Genomic DNA, 18,410 nt, shown 5'->3' with positions numbered 1-18,410 from the left:
AGAAGAGTTCTATAATGTGTAAACAGTGTCATTTGTACATGAGATGATGAAGAGGACAAAACAACTCTATTGCTGTAAATTGAAAATGTGAGGTGTTGTTTGTCTTATTGAGGAGACAGGGCAGTACAGATGGTAAAAGAGAGATATTTGTCAAGGTCTAAGACAGCCTCTCCCTACTTTTGAAGAAGGCAATGACAGTTGGGCAGTGTTTATGACAATGCTTAAGATTTTCACCTAGATCATGGTCGGTCTCTTTGGTCCCTCGGCTGTACCGTGCGTACCGTCTTCTTACAGTTTATCTCTTTCATCCATGCAGTTGAGATAAGTCACAAACTTTGTCGAGATTTTGTAAATTGTGAGTGGCTATCAAATTACTTTTATAATAACTTAAGGTAGTAATTACATTAACTTAGTTACAAATGGTAGACAATTGTTTGTTTGGAGTAGTTTTTTCTCTTTAATTTTTAAGTTTATTTTGTTTAAGTTATATATATATATATATATTATATTTTAAAATATTATTATACTTTTACAAAATTTCAACAAATAAGCAAATAATTATTTTTTGTACATTACTGGTAATCTCTCTTTCTTTCTCTCTAATGATCATTTTGTTTTAAAAATGTCCAAGTTTGAGCCATGTTCAACTTCTATCTACGATATGATAATGATTCTGTTAATCCAATAATTCTAGTGAATTTGGCATATATTAGTTTTCAATAGCTAATTTGTTGAATGTGAAGCAAAAGAGAGTTTTTTTTTTTTTTTTTGGGAGTATATTTTTCTAATGAAGATGTGTAATGTCTTTTGACTCCATCACATGAAGAGTAGTTTCATAGATACAATAATTTTCATAATAATTGAGTTAATAAGTTTTTATCGATTCTCATTTAGACTTATAATTGATACCACTTTTTTACTTATTAATAATAAATTTCTACTTGGACAATCATAAATAGCTCAATAATACTTCTATAATTTATTTTTTTGGTTCTCTAAGATTTATTGTTATGTAAAAGGTTTGAATTATCTTCCGAAATTCTTTTCTTCTTATTACTTTTCCTAGTAGGACGTTACTTTTTTTTTTTTTTTTTTTTTTTTTGAGAGGGAACATTACGTTTTTATTGATTGTATCATGGATTTTGTCTCGTTAGTTTTATTCTTTTGGGTACTTTCTCTGTTTCTCATCATGCCCATTGCCCTACGTCTTCACAAACATACTGATTGCCAGATTTTTATCTTGTTAAGTACGCAATCACCGCAAAGTATTTGTCTGGACACCCAGCAAGAGTTGAAGTGGCACTTTTATCATGATTGTTTTCGAAAGTCTCAACTCTCAACAGATTACTTTTCCACCAAGACGGGCTAATCAATCTCCAATTTAATACCTCTCTCTTATTATTATGGTTATATTAATCGGTCTCTTTAGGTCAATTAGTAATAAATTATTTTTAAAAAGTTTTGAAACTAAGGAAATATAAAAAGTTGTAAAAAAACATTATTTTTTTCTTATAAAATGTTTCTTAAAATAGTTCCTAAATCAATATTTTTATGATATTTATTAACTTTTCCATATTATTATTGTTATAAACACAATTATGTAGGTTAATTTGGATATAAGCGGGTGTCATTCGGATGTGTGCTAAATCTAACATCAAGTATTTTTTAGGTCAAAATATTTTTTAAAGAGATCCAATTGTAACTCAAACTATTTTTTAGAGTTTAATATAAATGCTACTAGCATATTTTTATGTTCAATCAAAACTTGTTTATATTCATTTCTTTAATAAAAGAGTCAAACTCAAGCCTAATGTTTAAAATAAATTGTTAATAGAGTCAAGTTCAAATATAATGATACTATTTTTAATATTTTTCAAATTTTAATAATATAATGTAATATTATATATCTTTAAATTTTTTAAAATTAAATATTTATAAAATGAGTCATTTTTTGAGAATAAAATAATTTTTAACTTATGACGTTCGCTCATGATAATTGTTCTTTATCATTAGGCTAAAACTTGTACTACATCCTAACAACTATTCTTAGAATGTAGTACAAGTTACGATTCTTAGTATAAGTATTGCAATGGTACAAGTTGTGCATGTATATTGAATCTAGACTAATATCTCTACCATCCCTATTCAATTTCAGTGTAAGTATTGCAATGGTACAAGTTGTGCGTGTATGTTGAATCTAGACTAATATTTTTATCATCCCTATTCAATTTCAGGATGGACCTTGAGTTTTGAATGGATGGTGTGGAATGAAACACGCGAGACAAATGTTGATGACACTAGATGATGGCAGTCAGCGAAGAATAATAGCCAGAGGATGATTGCAATGGCCGAAGGATGTTTGTACCGTGGTTAGAATGGTGATATTGGCAAATGAAGGTGTCACAATTTGCTGGATGATGGCAGCATATGCACAAAACCCTAGTGCTAACGTTGCTAGTAATAGTATATATAACAAGCCAAAGTCCATACATGGGTGCCTTTGGGTTTCTTCGGTTATGTTGGTTACTATAAGATATGGCTTGTTGTGTATCATGGTGTTTTTCATGAGTATAATAAACATATTGAGATCAATTGTCATTTGCTTGGCACCATCTCCTATTGAGCATGCTACAACTTCATTTTGTCTCTTTGTAGGATTAATTTGTAGACATCTTCACTAAGTCTCATCCATCAGGGTCATGTTCATGACTTTTTATCTAAACTATAGTTGATTTTAGGTAACCCATTTTAAGTTTGAGGGGGAGGGGGGGGGGGGGTGCGATTGGCAGATTTATATAGCAATGTCAACTCTAGGGTTTTGTGACTATACATGTAAGCATTTCTTATGTTCAATATATACCTATACATAGTTTTTAATGATTGTATTAGAAATATTACAAATTTTACTACATAAACCTTACAATATAATGTGTCACAAATTAGAAAAAGAGTAATTAAAGTATTTATATATTATGTTGTTATTGAAGTGACTCAATCACATTTTTTTTTTTTTGATAGCTGACTCAATCACATTTTGATCATGAAATTAGTAAATTGTGAACTTAAAAGTAAAATTGATAATAATTATAACATTTTCTGTTTTCAATTGTAATAAAGAAAAAGATTATTTATATGCGTTCGCTAAATTAAGAGAAAGGTTGCTATTAACATTATAGTTTGGGTTGGAAAAGAAAGTGTTTTTTATTTGCCGACCACACCCCCCCAACCCCCCCCCACCCCCCCCCCCCCCCCTCCCCCCGCGGGGCATTCAATTCCAATAAAGGTTTACGCAGTATATCACTCTATCTCGTACCAACTTTCTTCAGCTTTGACAAAACGTACTCCATCTGATAACTCTAACTGAAGATTACATAAAAAAAGATTCTACACATATTTACCTTGCAAGTAATTATTCTCGTGGGTTCGTTTTCCACAAACCAAGAGGAAAAAAGATCGCAAAGGAAACAACACCATTTATTCATTCATCAGACAAATAGTACTGTACTATCACATTCATTGTAATTATTTCCTTTGTTTGGTTGTTTGTTTGCATTTTTAATGAAACATTCACTGCCAATTCCAACACGCGTATGTGCAGCTGTGCACACAACAAAAACATGGTCTGAACAAAATGCTATTTTGAGAAAATGATAGAGCTCTACAACTCTTTTTTTATATATTTATTTTATGGAATGGAGCTCTACAACTTGGTACAACCAGCTAGGGATTATTTTGCCATGTCTTTGTCATTCACTCGTGCACCATGCAGACCATAATAAACAGGAAAAACAGTAACCATTTCCACCATAATGTAGTAACTATCTAACACACATATATATATTAACCAGTTACCATTTCCACCATTATGTAGTAACTATCTAGTACACACACACACACACATATATATATATATATATATATATATTAACCATGCATCTAATCTAACATACAAATCTGACCACTTGACGTGGGCTTCTTAGCTTTGTTTATTTCTTCAGAGGCAGAAATTCAAAGTACTGGCTTGGAGCAAGCTCTTTGTCCCTAGTTTTGTTAGGCACTAGTTTGATGTCCTCTTCTGTGACACCAATATTGGAATCACAATCACATTGATCATCACCATATAATGGAAAGAGTTTAAGGGTTTTAAACTCTCTTCTTTGATCCTCAGGGTCGGGGAAAGCTTCCCTTAATGACAAATCATGAGCCATCTCCTTATCTTGACTCGTAGCTTGCCTTTCTACTGCTCTACTCTTTTGTGATACTCTCCCCTCAAATTGAATCCACCCAAGTGATATTTTCTCTGCTGTTGCTGCTCTATGCATCAAAGCAGATTCCTGAAAATCACGAATAATACATGTTAGAATGATAGTTAATGGTTTAATGAATAATTTTCATTGTTTCAAAAACCATATAGTTTAAAATATTTCTAAAAGGTTCTTACCGCTATTTGCTGAATAGAAAATACTGACAAAACAGAATTCATGATATTAAGTCAATTTGATGATGTGAAGCCTATTATGCGGCATGAATTTTATTTGATATGACCCTATTTTTCATCTATCAAATGATAATAAAGAAACTTTCTCAAAAAAAAAAATGATAATAAAGAAAGTTTTGAACAATTTCAAAAGTATATAGACTAAAGTTAAATATTTTAAAGTATAATAACAATTTTGAAATAAAGATAAAAATTAAGGATCGAATATACAATTTAACCTAATTTAAACTTGTGGAGCACGTGATAGTTTATTAGGGTTAGAATAGATTATTTATAATAATATTTTAATCTTGATTTTTTTTACTCCTTTTAAATGGTTTAATTTTTTTGGACAAATGATAGTTTATCAATAAAAGTTAAAACTTAGTCCAAAAAAGTTCTAAAATCTTACACACAGCCCCAACAAAAAGTAAGGAATACAAGTTCTACTTCCCAACATCCAAAAGGTCTTGTTTCTTTCTCTTATTCTTTGAGCTTCTAATTATAAATTTATAGGGCATCTAATTTTCTTTTGGGTATAACTTTCAGCTAAAGTCAAGAATATTACACAAAGTACATAGATAAAAATGACTGGCGGACCTCTATGAGTCTTCTGCAGTTTAAAAGAGGTGCCCACTTCTTTGCCTGCTCAACTTTATAAACTTTCCTCCTCATCACTGTAGACAGAATCAGAAACAAAGCAAATTCAATTTTACACATCTCAAAGATTAAAACCACAAATAAAATAAAATAAAAACGACAAGAAGTTAAGGATTAATGTGTTTTCATAAAATAGTTTTTAAACACTATTTTTGGAGGACAAAAGGAAAACTCACAAATAAGATACTTTTATTAATTTAAAACTATTTTAGGAAAATTATTCATTTTGATTCTTTTTTCTTGAAAATAAGATGCATATGTTTTCAAGAATAATTATCTCAAAACAGTTCACTTTCTGTTTTTTTTTTTTTTTTAAATGGAAATCGAAAGCCCTTTAGCCTAGCTTCTCTCTCTCTCTCTCTCTTGTTCCCTTGTATTTACTTGGTCACTATTGTGATGGATGCCATGTTCTAGATCAATATATGGTGCAATAAAAATATCATAATTGAATGACAAGTTCTGCATCTTTTTCTTTTTCTCAATTTTTGGATTTTCATAAGTCCAACCTCATCACCTTCTAACTCATACTTTTACCACCATATTAAACTATGATAGTTGTTGTTTACCAATAATTTATATATATATATATATATATATATAATTGTTGTGTGAGCATTAAGGGTATGGTATCTAAGAAAATGACGAAAAAATTGGATATGGTTATAAAAAAATGTATATATAATTGGTACCTGGTTCTTTCTTAACTAGACTTTTACAATCATGTTGTTGCACTTGTAAGTGTGAAGCCAGTTCACGCCGGCGTTTCTGCCTCTCTCTCGCTTTGTGATTTTGAAACCAGTAGAAAACATTCTTCCCTTCAATCTTACCAAACCTTCGAAGATATGCTGCAATCTGTTGGATCTGATCAGCTGTTGGAGTTCGTGTTCCATGTTGATACAACTCTTGAAGGACTAGTATCTGCTCCGGAGTTGGATTCCACCGTGAACTTGCCAGCGGTTTTGTGTTAAAATTTGTCTCAATTTGTTGAGTTACATAAGCTGTAAGGATAACAAAGTCATATGTGAGTGAAAGAAAATAACCAATGCTTGCTACAACTATGTAAGTACATCAAATATAAGGAAAAGTAGGAATAAAGAACGTGTAAAAATAAAGACAGACATGCCCCATTGTTGTAGAATAGTAAATTACCACTTATCTCAAAATTTTTAAAATAAATTTTTTGTTACTTCCAATTACATAAATTAATAGTTCAAACCACATTCAAAATTAGGGTATTTTCCATTTTTATAGAAACTTATATTCTTCAACTATTATTCTAAAGAGAGAGAGAGAGACATGGATTCAACCCTTTTGTTCTGTTCACACAAGCACAAAAATGGGAAAGAATTGAGAAAAATAATGTCGCATATACCTGGATGGTGATTCAGTGAGCAAAGATTGGTGTAATGAGTGGAATCAGAGTAAAGAGGGGTTAATATTGGACTGACTGACATAGGCTTTGGAATAAGGGGTCGAAGTTTAAGACCAGTGAATGAGTTAGACACGTTAAACTCTTTACCATCACCACAACCCATTATCCACTTTGTGAATCACTGCAATGAAGCTGTGCCCTCTCTCTCTCTCTCTCTCTCTAGAGAAATGTCATATACATTCCAAGGTTTGAGTAAAAGATATGAATCCTGGCAACCCCAAAAAAAAGAGAAAGGAGTATATAAGAGAAAGAAGAATGAGAATGAAAAAAGTTGGGTTTCAAATGAGAGACAAGAAAGTGTAAAGTAGCAAGCAAGACAGTAGCAAGGTTGACCAAGCTTTCATATATATATATATATATGTGTGTGTGTGAGAGAGAGAGAGAGAGAGAGAGAGAGAAGATTCAAAACTCGTACATACAAGAAAAAGAGAGAGAGAGAGAGACAAGAGAGGTGTGCAATAGGAGGACAAAGCTAAAGAATGGGTGCAGTGAAGCGTGGAATTCTGCGAGAGAGATATTGGGAGGCGAGGAGGTATAAAAAGGACGTGACCATTATGATAGTGTTGTATCATAAAAGCCCTATTCAAAGACACACCACACTATTATTGTTTAATTACACTGTCTTGTGCCTTTCACTCTTCTCAATCCAGCGTACTGTTTCCTTCAATATTTTCTCTCCTTCAATTCTCTCTCTCACACACATACAGAGATTACCAATAGTATATTCTGTACGTGTATCCGTGAAGGCATGAACTCTTCCTGTGTCCATATATTGTATAACAAAATGTTGGATGATTGCCCCCCCCAATTGTTTGATAGGGCCCCATGCATTATAATTTTTGTGGCTATTTTCTTTTCACATATCATACAAATGATATTTCATCAAAAAAACATATCATACAAATGATAGTCAATTTTTTGAATTATCTTCTTCAATATCATCTTCATCATATCATTATTATTATTATTGTTTACATAATAATGATAGAAATGTTATTACTGACAACATTTATATCTCTTTTCCTTTCCAACATCAAAGTTTGGACTCAAACCGACAAACCACAAGATAAGTAATTAATATGCTATAATAGAGGTATTCTGACTTCTGAGATGACAATTGTCCAAAAACATATGGAGATCGACAGTCATATAAATGAGGGTGAATTTATTCTACAAGGATGTGTATCCTTTTATAATTATAATAATAATAATAATAAGTGTTAGGGTAACAAATGTCCTTAGGATAATGGTTAACAATTTATTTTAAGAAAGTTTTAACACCATTGTTATGGGAAATAAAAAAACTATCGAAATATTAATTGTTTTTTTTCCCACAAAAACTTTTTTTAAATGGATTGTTAACCATTACCTTAATGACATCCGTTAGCATTTCTCTAATAATAATAATAAAAGAGAAAGAATGACTCAGATCCAAGTTTCTATTATTGAGAGAATCAGGTAATGTCATTGAATTATAAGATTTTTAACTAAGAATTTTGATTTTTGATAATCATGTTAGGAGTACAATATATATATATATATATATATATGGAATTAGGAGGGCATATATATATATATATATATATACAAATAATCATGAGAGGACATCCCAATAATGTCTATGCGTACGTGTGTTAAGTTGAGAACTAAAAGAGCTAGCTAGCTCCATCCTCACAATAATGTCTATACGTGTGTTTGTTAACCGTGCAATAAGGTTGTCCAATGTAAAGGAAAGCTTGGTACCAAATCACACAATGATGTTGTCGATCGTGTTGCCTCTCTAATTAGTTCCATATAGGGTTTTCCCATTACTCCATATGTTTCATCATATTTATTATCTCTTTGTCTTAGCCAACACCAACCTGACTTGTTCCCCAACTCTTAACTATATATAGTCATAACTCATAACTCATAAATATGGCAAAATGATTTTGCATGCTTCTGTCTTGGTGTCCATCGACCATCTCTGGAAATCATTATTGTTGGATTTTTTCCGGTTGGACGTTATAACTGTTGAATTATTTGTACTTGCTAACTTAAATATTGTTGACATATATGTATATATATACTTGTTGTCTACGCTCTTGTGTGACGCAAACCATGATTAGAAAATTATTGGAAAGGTTAGCTTAGCCTAGCCTCTAGGAATGAGCTGGCATCATAGAGATAAAATTGAATATGATAAGCCATTAATAACTTGTGCACGTGAGATAGCCCCTACTTACACTCAAAAGTCCAATCTTGATTAAGGAGGAAATTGATCCTATTCAATCCCCTGTAGACCTACCCAACAGGTTGGCTTTTACATTTCGATTCAGGATCTTCTTTATAAATTTATTTTTACTATGTTTCAAATTAAATTTTACAAATCTAAATGTATATTTAATATCACATAATGTAACACCATATACATTCTATTAGATACAAGAAATAAAACATGACCCGGACTCTATTTACATGTCCTTTATTCATATAGAAGTCGTGGGTCCAAACCTTGGCCATTTTTAAGGAAATTAACATTAAATTTAGAAGTTAGAACATTTTGCGGGGTTCAACAAAGTATGCAAGATGTAACAAGCATACTTTCATTTAGCAATTACATGTACAATATATATCCTAGATGAACTTATAATTATTGTCCAATTTTTAAGAGATAATAGAATTCCCAAAAAGATGAAACATCTCTTCTCTCTGACATTGCTCAATTGTGACCTAAAAGTGCAATAGTTGCCACTGTTCTACAAAAAATATACCATTCACTTCAAAGTAGGAATTTGATCCAATCTCAAATCCAAACTTGACAAGGAGGAATTTGATCCTATTCAATCCCCAATAGACTTGCCCAGCGGGCTTGCAGGAACCTTGAACTTTATTTTTGATTCTGCAGGAGGTCTATTATCTTTGATGGTGAGGAAGAATTGCCCTTAATCCACATAGAAGTCTTAAAAAAGCATGCAAGATGTAACAGACATACTTCCATCTAGGAGTTAACAGTCTTATAGATACAATATATATTCTAGATGAACTTATAATGATAGTCCGAATTTGCAAGAGATAATAAAGTAGAAGAAACATTTCTTCTCTTTGACATTGGTCAATGGTGATCTAAGTACAATAGTTGCCACTGTTTTACAAGAAATATTCCATCCCAGTATAATTACATTGCTATTCTAGTAAAATGGAAGTGTATTTGGAGAGCAAAAGATAATAGAACTGATGCAGTTTAAATTCATGGACTACACTTAACTGATCAAGACGACAAATCCCTCCATTCCCTCTCAACCTGCAGATTTACTCACAACTGAAGATGGAAATATTTCTCCTAAACATATGATGCAGCTCAATGGATGAATTAGATACAAAGAATTCATATATATAAAATATACAACTATTCAAGAAGCTTATTCAAGGTGCCAACACCAACTGCTGCAGCGAGATGCCAGGCAGCATGAATGTATGGAGTCCTAGGAAAAACATCATCAGCAATAAAAAGAACACCGCCCAACAGTGATGACATCTTATGCACATTGTGGGCCATCCTCAAATCTGGATCTTTTGCTGCTCTTTTTGCAAATACTACCTGGAATAAAACAAGGCAAAATTATTCTAGCTAAACGAAAGTAAACGCTCAGGGGGATGGAAATTTTAAAATAATAATAATTATAAAAATATAATCTGATTTGGATATTAAATATATGAGATGACGTTGGTAAATTATGTCTAGTAGAGATTTTAGAATGGATGCTGAATGCATAGCCACTACATTTCAGTCAGCTAGCTCTGATATGGGATACATAATTTTATGTGAACAAACTAAGAGGCATGTAGTGGGTTTTCACTTTTCAAACTGACTTCATATTGTTTGAATAATGAATATTAGTCATGTTAAGTTGTAGTAATGACTAGGCTATCATACCATGTAGCATACAACAAGGATTCATTCTCTGGTCAGGTTTTGAGCTCAGTGTAACATTTCATACCATTCAAAATGTGCTAATCATGTTCAGCTCTAGTGATTACTGATCACTAGCCTATCATAGATGGTAGATCACAAAAATATTTTATAATCTGGTCAGGTCACAGGAAAACAGTGCATAGTCAGAAATAAAACTCGACAGAAATTGTGGTTCCAAATTAGTGGATGAACCCCTAAATGTTGAAGTTACATGTGGATTTTGATTGTCATTAAACAAAGAAAGTTTTAATTTTGAATACATTAGACAGTATTTATAAAAATTATAGAAAACGAAATTCACCAAAAGAAGTAACCAAATTTTTTATTAATAAGTAATCCACCAAAAGAAGTTACTTTGACAGCAGAACAATATGGTCAAATCCAAATTGCATTACCTTGTAAAATGATTAACAAGCTCTCGAGCACTGATATTTATCAGCTAAGCCACACAACTAAAACTAGGCTAAAATGCACTTTACATTTTCAGTTCCTCAACTTTCAAATTTTGCAATTTACTCCATCAAATATTATATATAATGATGTCATGTGCCCCTTCCATTATTTTCCGTCACATATTTGCCATTAACCAGCCTAAAATTGACTCTCTTTTTTCCCCTGTTTTTTGGTTCCAAAAGATGTTTTTGGATTGGTTAATGAAATTAAAAGATTCTAATGGATGTCAATGGAATAGGCATGTTGACATTGTTGTAATACTCAAGCGTGTAACACACAAGTTTTCATAGTAAAGGACTGATTTAGAAGTGGTTCCAAACTTAAGGGTGTAAATAGTATTTAGCCTAAAAATTATGGGGTCTGATATATGAAAAAAGAGTGTCAAAGATCAAAATCGGTGAATTACCTCCATCATCCCTGTATGAACAGCCGAAACCATTAGAGGCTGGACAGGTAGAAGAAATGCTGATGCTGCCATCAAAAACTTTGGGTTGTCATCTCTGAGGGCTCTTGATAGACACTGACAAAATGTTAACCAGTTTTCAGTTTTATGGACAAGTGAGCAATTGAAAGAACTTGAAGAAAAATGTGAGCTGGTGGAGCTAATTGTTTGCAAAAAACAAAAAAAAAAAACTTATAATGTGTGATGTGTGCATACATACACATGCATGCATAAATTATTTCAGTTTTCTTATATAGATGTAAAAATATGTGCATTGGTAAGTTAAGCCAATTTCTTCATTTTTCATAATAAAATAATTTTTGTGCAATTAATCATGAAAGTCATCTTTTTCTAGGAAATAAGGAGAATGACTTAACATATGGGAGAACTGACAAGGCATGATCTAAGTTAACTTCAAAGCTGAAGTTGAGTTTAATTGTTAAAGTAATTCACATAGGTTGATGCGGCACATTGATTTAGCATTATAGTTGATGTTTCTCGCTACTTTGAGACACACACAAGCAACTTGTATGTGGACTAGCACAAACTAAACCAGATCAGTCAAAAGAAAATACTAGATCAAGACTGAATCATCAAGTATACACACACTGATACACACATTAGCTCCGCTAATTTTGATATGCAAGGTCAAGATTCATGAATCTCAAAAAATTATACAATTCAAAGCAGGTGTGCTGCAATACTTTTTCTGCATAGGAATCCTTTTAAATTTTCATTCTAGCTGATGTTATAGAATCATGTGATGACATCAATCGGCCACATATTTTTTCACGTTGAAAATTCTGATTGATTAGCGAACTATGTTGTCTTTCAAATTATAAATTAACTTCGACTTACTACTGTTGCTGTGGCTATCATTGTATAATCAGCCCATCTCATATACTGCCTCAGTTTTCCTCTTGAAGTGTGGTACAAACTTGAGGCAACTCCAACTCCGATTAATGAATTAGCATACAGCTTAGTGCTCATACTCTTTCTGCATTCCAGTCAAGCAAATAAAACAAATATTAGAAGATTCTTTTAATTTTTTTTATATATTTTTTTATGCTTATCAACTAAATTGCAGCAAAATTTCACCTTGGGGCCTGGATTCCAAGAGCTACAAAAGGAAGTGAAGTGAGCACATTAGCCACTGTTTCTGAAAGATTCTGATCACCTAGCAAGAGGTAGCAAACATATTAATTTTTTCACAAGGGATTGGGCAGCCTGACATGCAAAAACAAAGTAAGAGAAAGGGTATTTCTCTTTGCAATACCTTGAATACATCCCTGGATGGGCCTCAAACAGGCTGGTCTATGCTGCCATACCCATCTGGAGATGTAAACAAAAAATTAGTGTGGCTCATGCTGCATCAACTTTGCATGCAAACCACTATGTAAAGGAAAATGCAGATAGCAATGAGACTTCAAAAATGGGGGAATGAATCACAAGAATTACTTATACATATTAGTAATTAGTTTTCCTATCTTTGATAAATTATTCTAATTACTCAACAATATCTGAATACTTTAAAGCATATGTCAATAACCAACTCTTTATTCCTTAAATTTTCACTAACTGCATCAATAGGCTCTGATTCACTTCAATAATCGAAGTTCTATTGTTTGACTGAGGAAAGTCTCCATCTTTAGTAGTCTCTTCCAATGCAAATGGTGAATGAGGCACCACATGCACCCCATGGACGCCCTCTAGGGCTCTACTTGTATTCAATGTACTCTGTGGACACATAGGCTTTCCAGTAATAAATTGAATCAATTCAATTGCCAGACAGAACTTGCTGGCATCAATTGGAACAAGTGTGCCCAGAGCAACTGAATGTATTGCTTGATCTTGATTCTGTAACGGTACAATACAGCAGAACACAATGAAATTGAAAATTAGCCAGAGCTTCAATTGAACAATGCAAGTCAAAAGTTCTGTAATATCCAATATTCCATAACTTAATTAATGAACTGTAACATGTAATATTTTGCTATTCAAAGAAGTACATTATATAGTTGCTTCAGTGTTCAAAATATCAGTTCTAATCATAACTAAGCCCATTGGAAAAGCTAGACATGGCTCCACCATTGTTTGGCTGCCACAAGCACTATTGAATTGTAGAGGGCCTAAAATTATGGCTTACTTACAACATATGATACAGACATACAAACATAATCAACAATTCACTATATATCGATTACGGTTGTTCAAGGAAGAGAGAAAATTAAAATTTTTATTTTTTTTACATAAGAAACTAACCGAACAGTTGGTCTTTTGAGCTCAAATTTAATCGTATGACCCACCAAATAAGCCTTTACATTCCTAATGAAGTGTGTGCCTTGATTAGCATGATACATTTGAAAGAATAAAAGGGAGAACGAGTTACTAAGAAACAAAGTTGCCTCTTGGCAACGTCAAACTTCAGCTATCCAATCAATCAATATAAATTGAATCCAGATGCAACTTTTTTCAACACCCGCCCATATACGCAAAACCCAAATTTTAAGAATTCCACATGATTTCTTCAAAAAGGTGTTTTTCAGATCACTATGTCGCATTTTGTCGAACATGTTATAAGCACTTCCTTATCCCACCAACACACACTCAAGACTAAACCCATTAATCTGTTTTTTTTCCCCCTAAAAACCATTCAATCTTTAAATTCATCTCTTTTATGAAAGACCCACAAAGCGAAAATAGAAATCAAAAACAAAATCTTAGATGGGTCCAATTAGTCAGCAACGTCACATACATATATACATAAGAATACCAACATATTAAACTACCAACTGCCATGCATACACATATATATATTCACAGAGAGAGAGAGAGAGAGACAGAGAGAGAACCTGGTGAAGCTGAGGATAGATGCACCAATGGGGTTGGGTTTGTGTGTGTATATAAGAATAAGAGTAGTGATATGAGAGAAGAAAGAAGGTGGTGGTTGATTCAGTTGAAAAGGGCAGAGTCTAGTTTTATAGAGAGGCCAAAAAGAAAAGAGAATAAAGGAAGCGGGAGATGCGCATTAGTCTAAGAATCTTCCTCATCGTCTGTGCGCATATTCCAACTGGCTAATACAACTATGCCATTTCGTCCATTTAGAAAGTTAAAAGCCGTAGACAACCTAAATTCAACCTTATTTGTTCCGCTTGAAACGGAGACAATCTACATGACAAGAAAAATGGGTAAGTCTAATACCACATTAATTTTCACAATTTTTTCACAACTTTGTCACGTAGGGAGCGGTAAGTAGTGGAAATAAAATGGTAGATCTATGATTCCACTACTCACGAGTCGCCACGTTGCAAAGTTGTGGAAGTTGGTGTGATGCTAGACTTTGAAACTGAGAGAATCTATCTTTCTTGCCAGGAAAAAAAATTGCTCGAGTGACATACTTGTTTTAAAATTTTGTTTTCAAAATTATAAATTATACATTGTTATTAGTAAGTGAAAATGTGATATTAATAGTTAGTTAAATGACAACTAATAAAAATTTGTCATAGTAACAGTTTATAAAATAATTTGTGTTCGTAACATTATTCTTCTTGCAATTAAGATTTTGTATTTTGTATGTTTTGTAACACTATATATGTCAAACATCCTTTAAACCTTGGGTGCCGCCTACCAATAGGACAATAATGGAAAATTATTAGATACTCCCGAAATATCATAAATGCGTACTCCCTCCTCTCACATGAATGGTGGGTCTCATCATGAATTTAATTAGTGGGACTCACCATTTATGTGAGAGGAGGGAGTACGCATTTATGGTACTCCGGGAGTACACAATAATTTTCCGACAATGATATATATTTTGTTCACTTGGTAGGTTGCATTAAATGGGTCATATATCCTTCTAAAAAAGGGTCATATACATCATACATGATAAAAATAAATATTATATTTTTATTAATAGTTGGAGCTCAAAGTTCAAAACATGTTTGAAACCAAATTTTATCTTAGAATAATGACACACTCTACAAGGTATACAAGTCTTTCACATAACATATAGAGAGTTAGCCTTATATTAGATAGGCTTTAAAATTTGAAACACTCGTGCATTTTTTTACAATTCTACTTCAATAGTTCCACCACATTTTTTTTATACCATTCTTCTTTTCCTTTTGACAAAATTGTATAATTGTATCCAATCTATTGTTAAGCCAATCAAAGGCGAAGGGTATGCCCGCCATGTTAGGAATTTCTTTATTTTAGGGGTTGATTGGTCTTGAACTCTTAGTTGTTTATAAGAGTAGCAATTCGTGTTTGTGTGTTTGGTTTGTGTCGTGTCAATCTATGAGTATTTGACTACATAGGTTGACACAAACACAACAAGTTTATTAAATAGGTTGTGATTCCTTAACCCTAATATGAATTGTTTATTAAATGAGTCAATTGTGACAATCCATTTATCAGATGTTGCTAAAGTGATTTTTTTTTTTTCAAATTTTAGTATTAATACAATTAATATGAACCCTGAAAAATCAAACATATAGTTTTTTTTAATATAAAATCTAGAAACAGAATAAATGTATCACAAATAATCATTCACAACTAACGAATATCTCAATATCACAATTAATCAATCACAATATGTTAAACAAAATAAGCCACAACATCTAATGTCAAATCCCAACAATCAATTTAAGGAAAATAGATAAAGGTGAAGGTAAAGGATGACAAAGATGAAGCAATGATAGAATTCAGAGATAAAAGTAAAGGATGATGATGACTAGGATTTTGAGTGATAGAGAGAAATGAAGGACAAGAGGGATGACGACTAGGGATGGCAATTTTGCCCCGCCCCTCCCCACTTTGCCCTATGCGGGTTTTCCCCGTCTCACGATCTAAATGGGACGGAGATGGGTTTAGACATTTTAGCCTCTCCCCACCCCATCCCTATCCAGCCCCACATTGATAAGGGCTATAATTGTAATTTTTCATACCCTAAATTCCTACTATTTAAACAAACAAATCAATATTAGCTTATTTAAATGCATGGATATCAAGATTTTTGTTTTGTGAGATATTGTCTTGTTAAATACTACAATAATATTATTCAGTTCTTACTAAAAATTAGTTTGATTTGATGGGATATATTTAGTTATAATTTCAAGCATATTTATATTAATAAAATAGGTTTTATTAAAAAAAAAATTATAATAGCTGTGGAACAAATTAACACAAGGTATAATTTTATGAGCGGGACCCAAGGGGCAAGGATGGGACAAGAAAGTTTTTCCCGTCATATGGGGCGGGGCGGGGTGGGCGGGGGTGAAGATCTCATCCTTTGATCATGCCCCTGTAACACCCCGACCCAATTTTATAATTAAACTATGTGTTTGAGTGGTTAATTATTATTTTTAAGCCATTTACTTTGTAAAATTAATATAAGAGTATTTAATAAACATATTATTTTATAATGCCATTAAATAAGAATTGTAAAGATTATAAATAATTGAAATGACTATTTGTATTATAAATATATACTTAGTATGTACAAAACTATATTAAGTGGTTTAAGTTATTAAATACATAAGTGGTGTTTTAATTAGGCATATGATTCATGAGATGTTATAGTTGTAATTCCACCCACACATGCAACCAATGGAAACTCAAGATAAGTAATATCAATGTACCATGCATGTTGACAAACCCCAAAGACCAAGACTTGGCCAGCCATGCAATAACCAAGTTCCACCTCATTTCTTCTTTGACTTTTCTCAAGACAAACATCCAAGAAGCCTCTCCATTCCCATAGGTAAACACAAATCAGAATTCTCACCTCTAAGTTTACTCTCTTTTCTCTTACGGAAAGAGCTAGGAAGCTCTCTTAAGTCTCCTTTGTCAAACTCACGGGTCCACACATTAAAAAAAAGGCAAGACTCGTCTCATTTCTTATTCACACTTTCTCAAAGAAACTAGAACAATCAAGAAACTCCCTCCCTCTCATGCCTACGGGTCCAACACCAAAAAGAAAGAAAACTCTCTCAAGCTCTCTACCTATCATACTTTTGGGTCCAACCACTAGGAAAGGGAAATCCTTTCATGCAAGAGAGATTCTATTCCTATTTTCCCCTCAAGAACCATAAACTTTATAAGGGTTCTAGCTACTCTCACCTTAGAATCCATGATTTCTTTAAAGAATTTTTAGTAATGGTATTTGTGGTTTGTAAAATTAGGAAAATCATGAACTTGTAAATCTATATATTTATAGTGTTTTAAGAAGCTTTGAAATTGTGTTGGTGATTTTTGAAGGTAGATTAGGGTTTTTACTAATTAATTATTGTACATGATTAAGGAAGTAAGAAAAGGTTAGGATGAGTAATTTTGATGTTACTGCTGGGATTTTTGTTATATTTAATTTTACTCTAAATAGTTAAATGACTGTATATAAGTTTTTTCTAACATGTTTAATGACTGTATAAAAATCCCCATGTGAAAATACCATCGTTTGATAATTGTTTGTGAATTTACAAGAAAATGTTGCAAAGCTGTCACTATGACAGATTCTGTGTTTATGCATGATAAATTATGTATTAAATTTTATGCAGTGAATTTGGATGCTAGGGATATTTCTTATGAAATCTAAGACACATATGGTTGTAATGGAAGTGGTCTCACAGCATTTGGATCAATATAAAAATAATTGTTTAATTTCTAAGTTGCATGAAACTCTGTCAGGACAGATTTGAGCATGTTGCCTTGTATGATTTTTAATAAATCATGGTTTTATTCTTTGACTCCGAAAATTTTATGGTATATACTGGACATACAGGGGAGTGGTTTTGTAAAATTTCATGACATTTGGATGTGTATGGACAGCCCATTTGTATTTTACAAATGAGGCATATGCTGCTGTAATGAGCAATAAACAGTAAAGGATAACTCTGACTTTGAGGATTTAATTCTTAAGTTAGGGGAATATTTTGAGCTATAATTTAATATGCTTATCTTTTGGTATGTCTAGATCATAGATTAATTTTGT

The 18,410-nt window shown here is 32.4% G+C and overlaps 2 protein-coding genes across 2 annotated transcripts; both read right to left on the bottom strand.

Annotated features, from left to right (window-relative positions):
* Positions 1-3,776: 3,776 nt before the first annotated feature.
* LOC126715113 (WUSCHEL-related homeobox 1-like) lies at positions 3,777-7,273 on the bottom strand. Its single transcript, XM_050415556.1, has 4 exons — positions 6,510-7,273; positions 5,827-6,135; positions 5,078-5,154; positions 3,777-4,334 (listed from the first exon to the last, which is right to left on the bottom strand). The coding sequence occupies exons 1-4, from the start codon at positions 6,670-6,672 to the stop codon at positions 3,987-3,989; spliced, it is 897 nt and encodes a 298-aa protein (XP_050271513.1). The 5' UTR covers positions 6,673-7,273; the 3' UTR covers positions 3,777-3,986.
* A 2,354-nt stretch (positions 7,274-9,627) lies between these two features.
* LOC126715104 (uncharacterized) lies at positions 9,628-14,491 on the bottom strand. The gene is made up of 7 exons (XM_050415546.1): positions 14,272-14,491; positions 12,999-13,276; positions 12,696-12,751; positions 12,518-12,596; positions 12,278-12,416; positions 11,384-11,497; positions 9,628-10,149 (listed from the first exon to the last, which is right to left on the bottom strand). Exons 2-7 carry the CDS (start codon positions 13,166-13,168, stop codon positions 9,958-9,960), a joined length of 750 nt encoding a protein of 249 aa, XP_050271503.1. The 5' UTR covers positions 13,169-13,276; positions 14,272-14,491; the 3' UTR covers positions 9,628-9,957.
* Positions 14,492-18,410: the final 3,919 nt, after the last annotated feature.

This window comes from Quercus robur, chromosome 1 (genome assembly GCF_932294415.1).
Source record: "Quercus robur chromosome 1, dhQueRobu3.1, whole genome shotgun sequence".
Lineage (NCBI taxonomy): Eukaryota > Viridiplantae > Streptophyta > Magnoliopsida > Fagales > Fagaceae > Quercus > Quercus robur.
The sequence above is the reverse complement of the archived record's forward strand: the minus strand, read 5'-3'. Positions and strand labels throughout refer to the sequence as shown.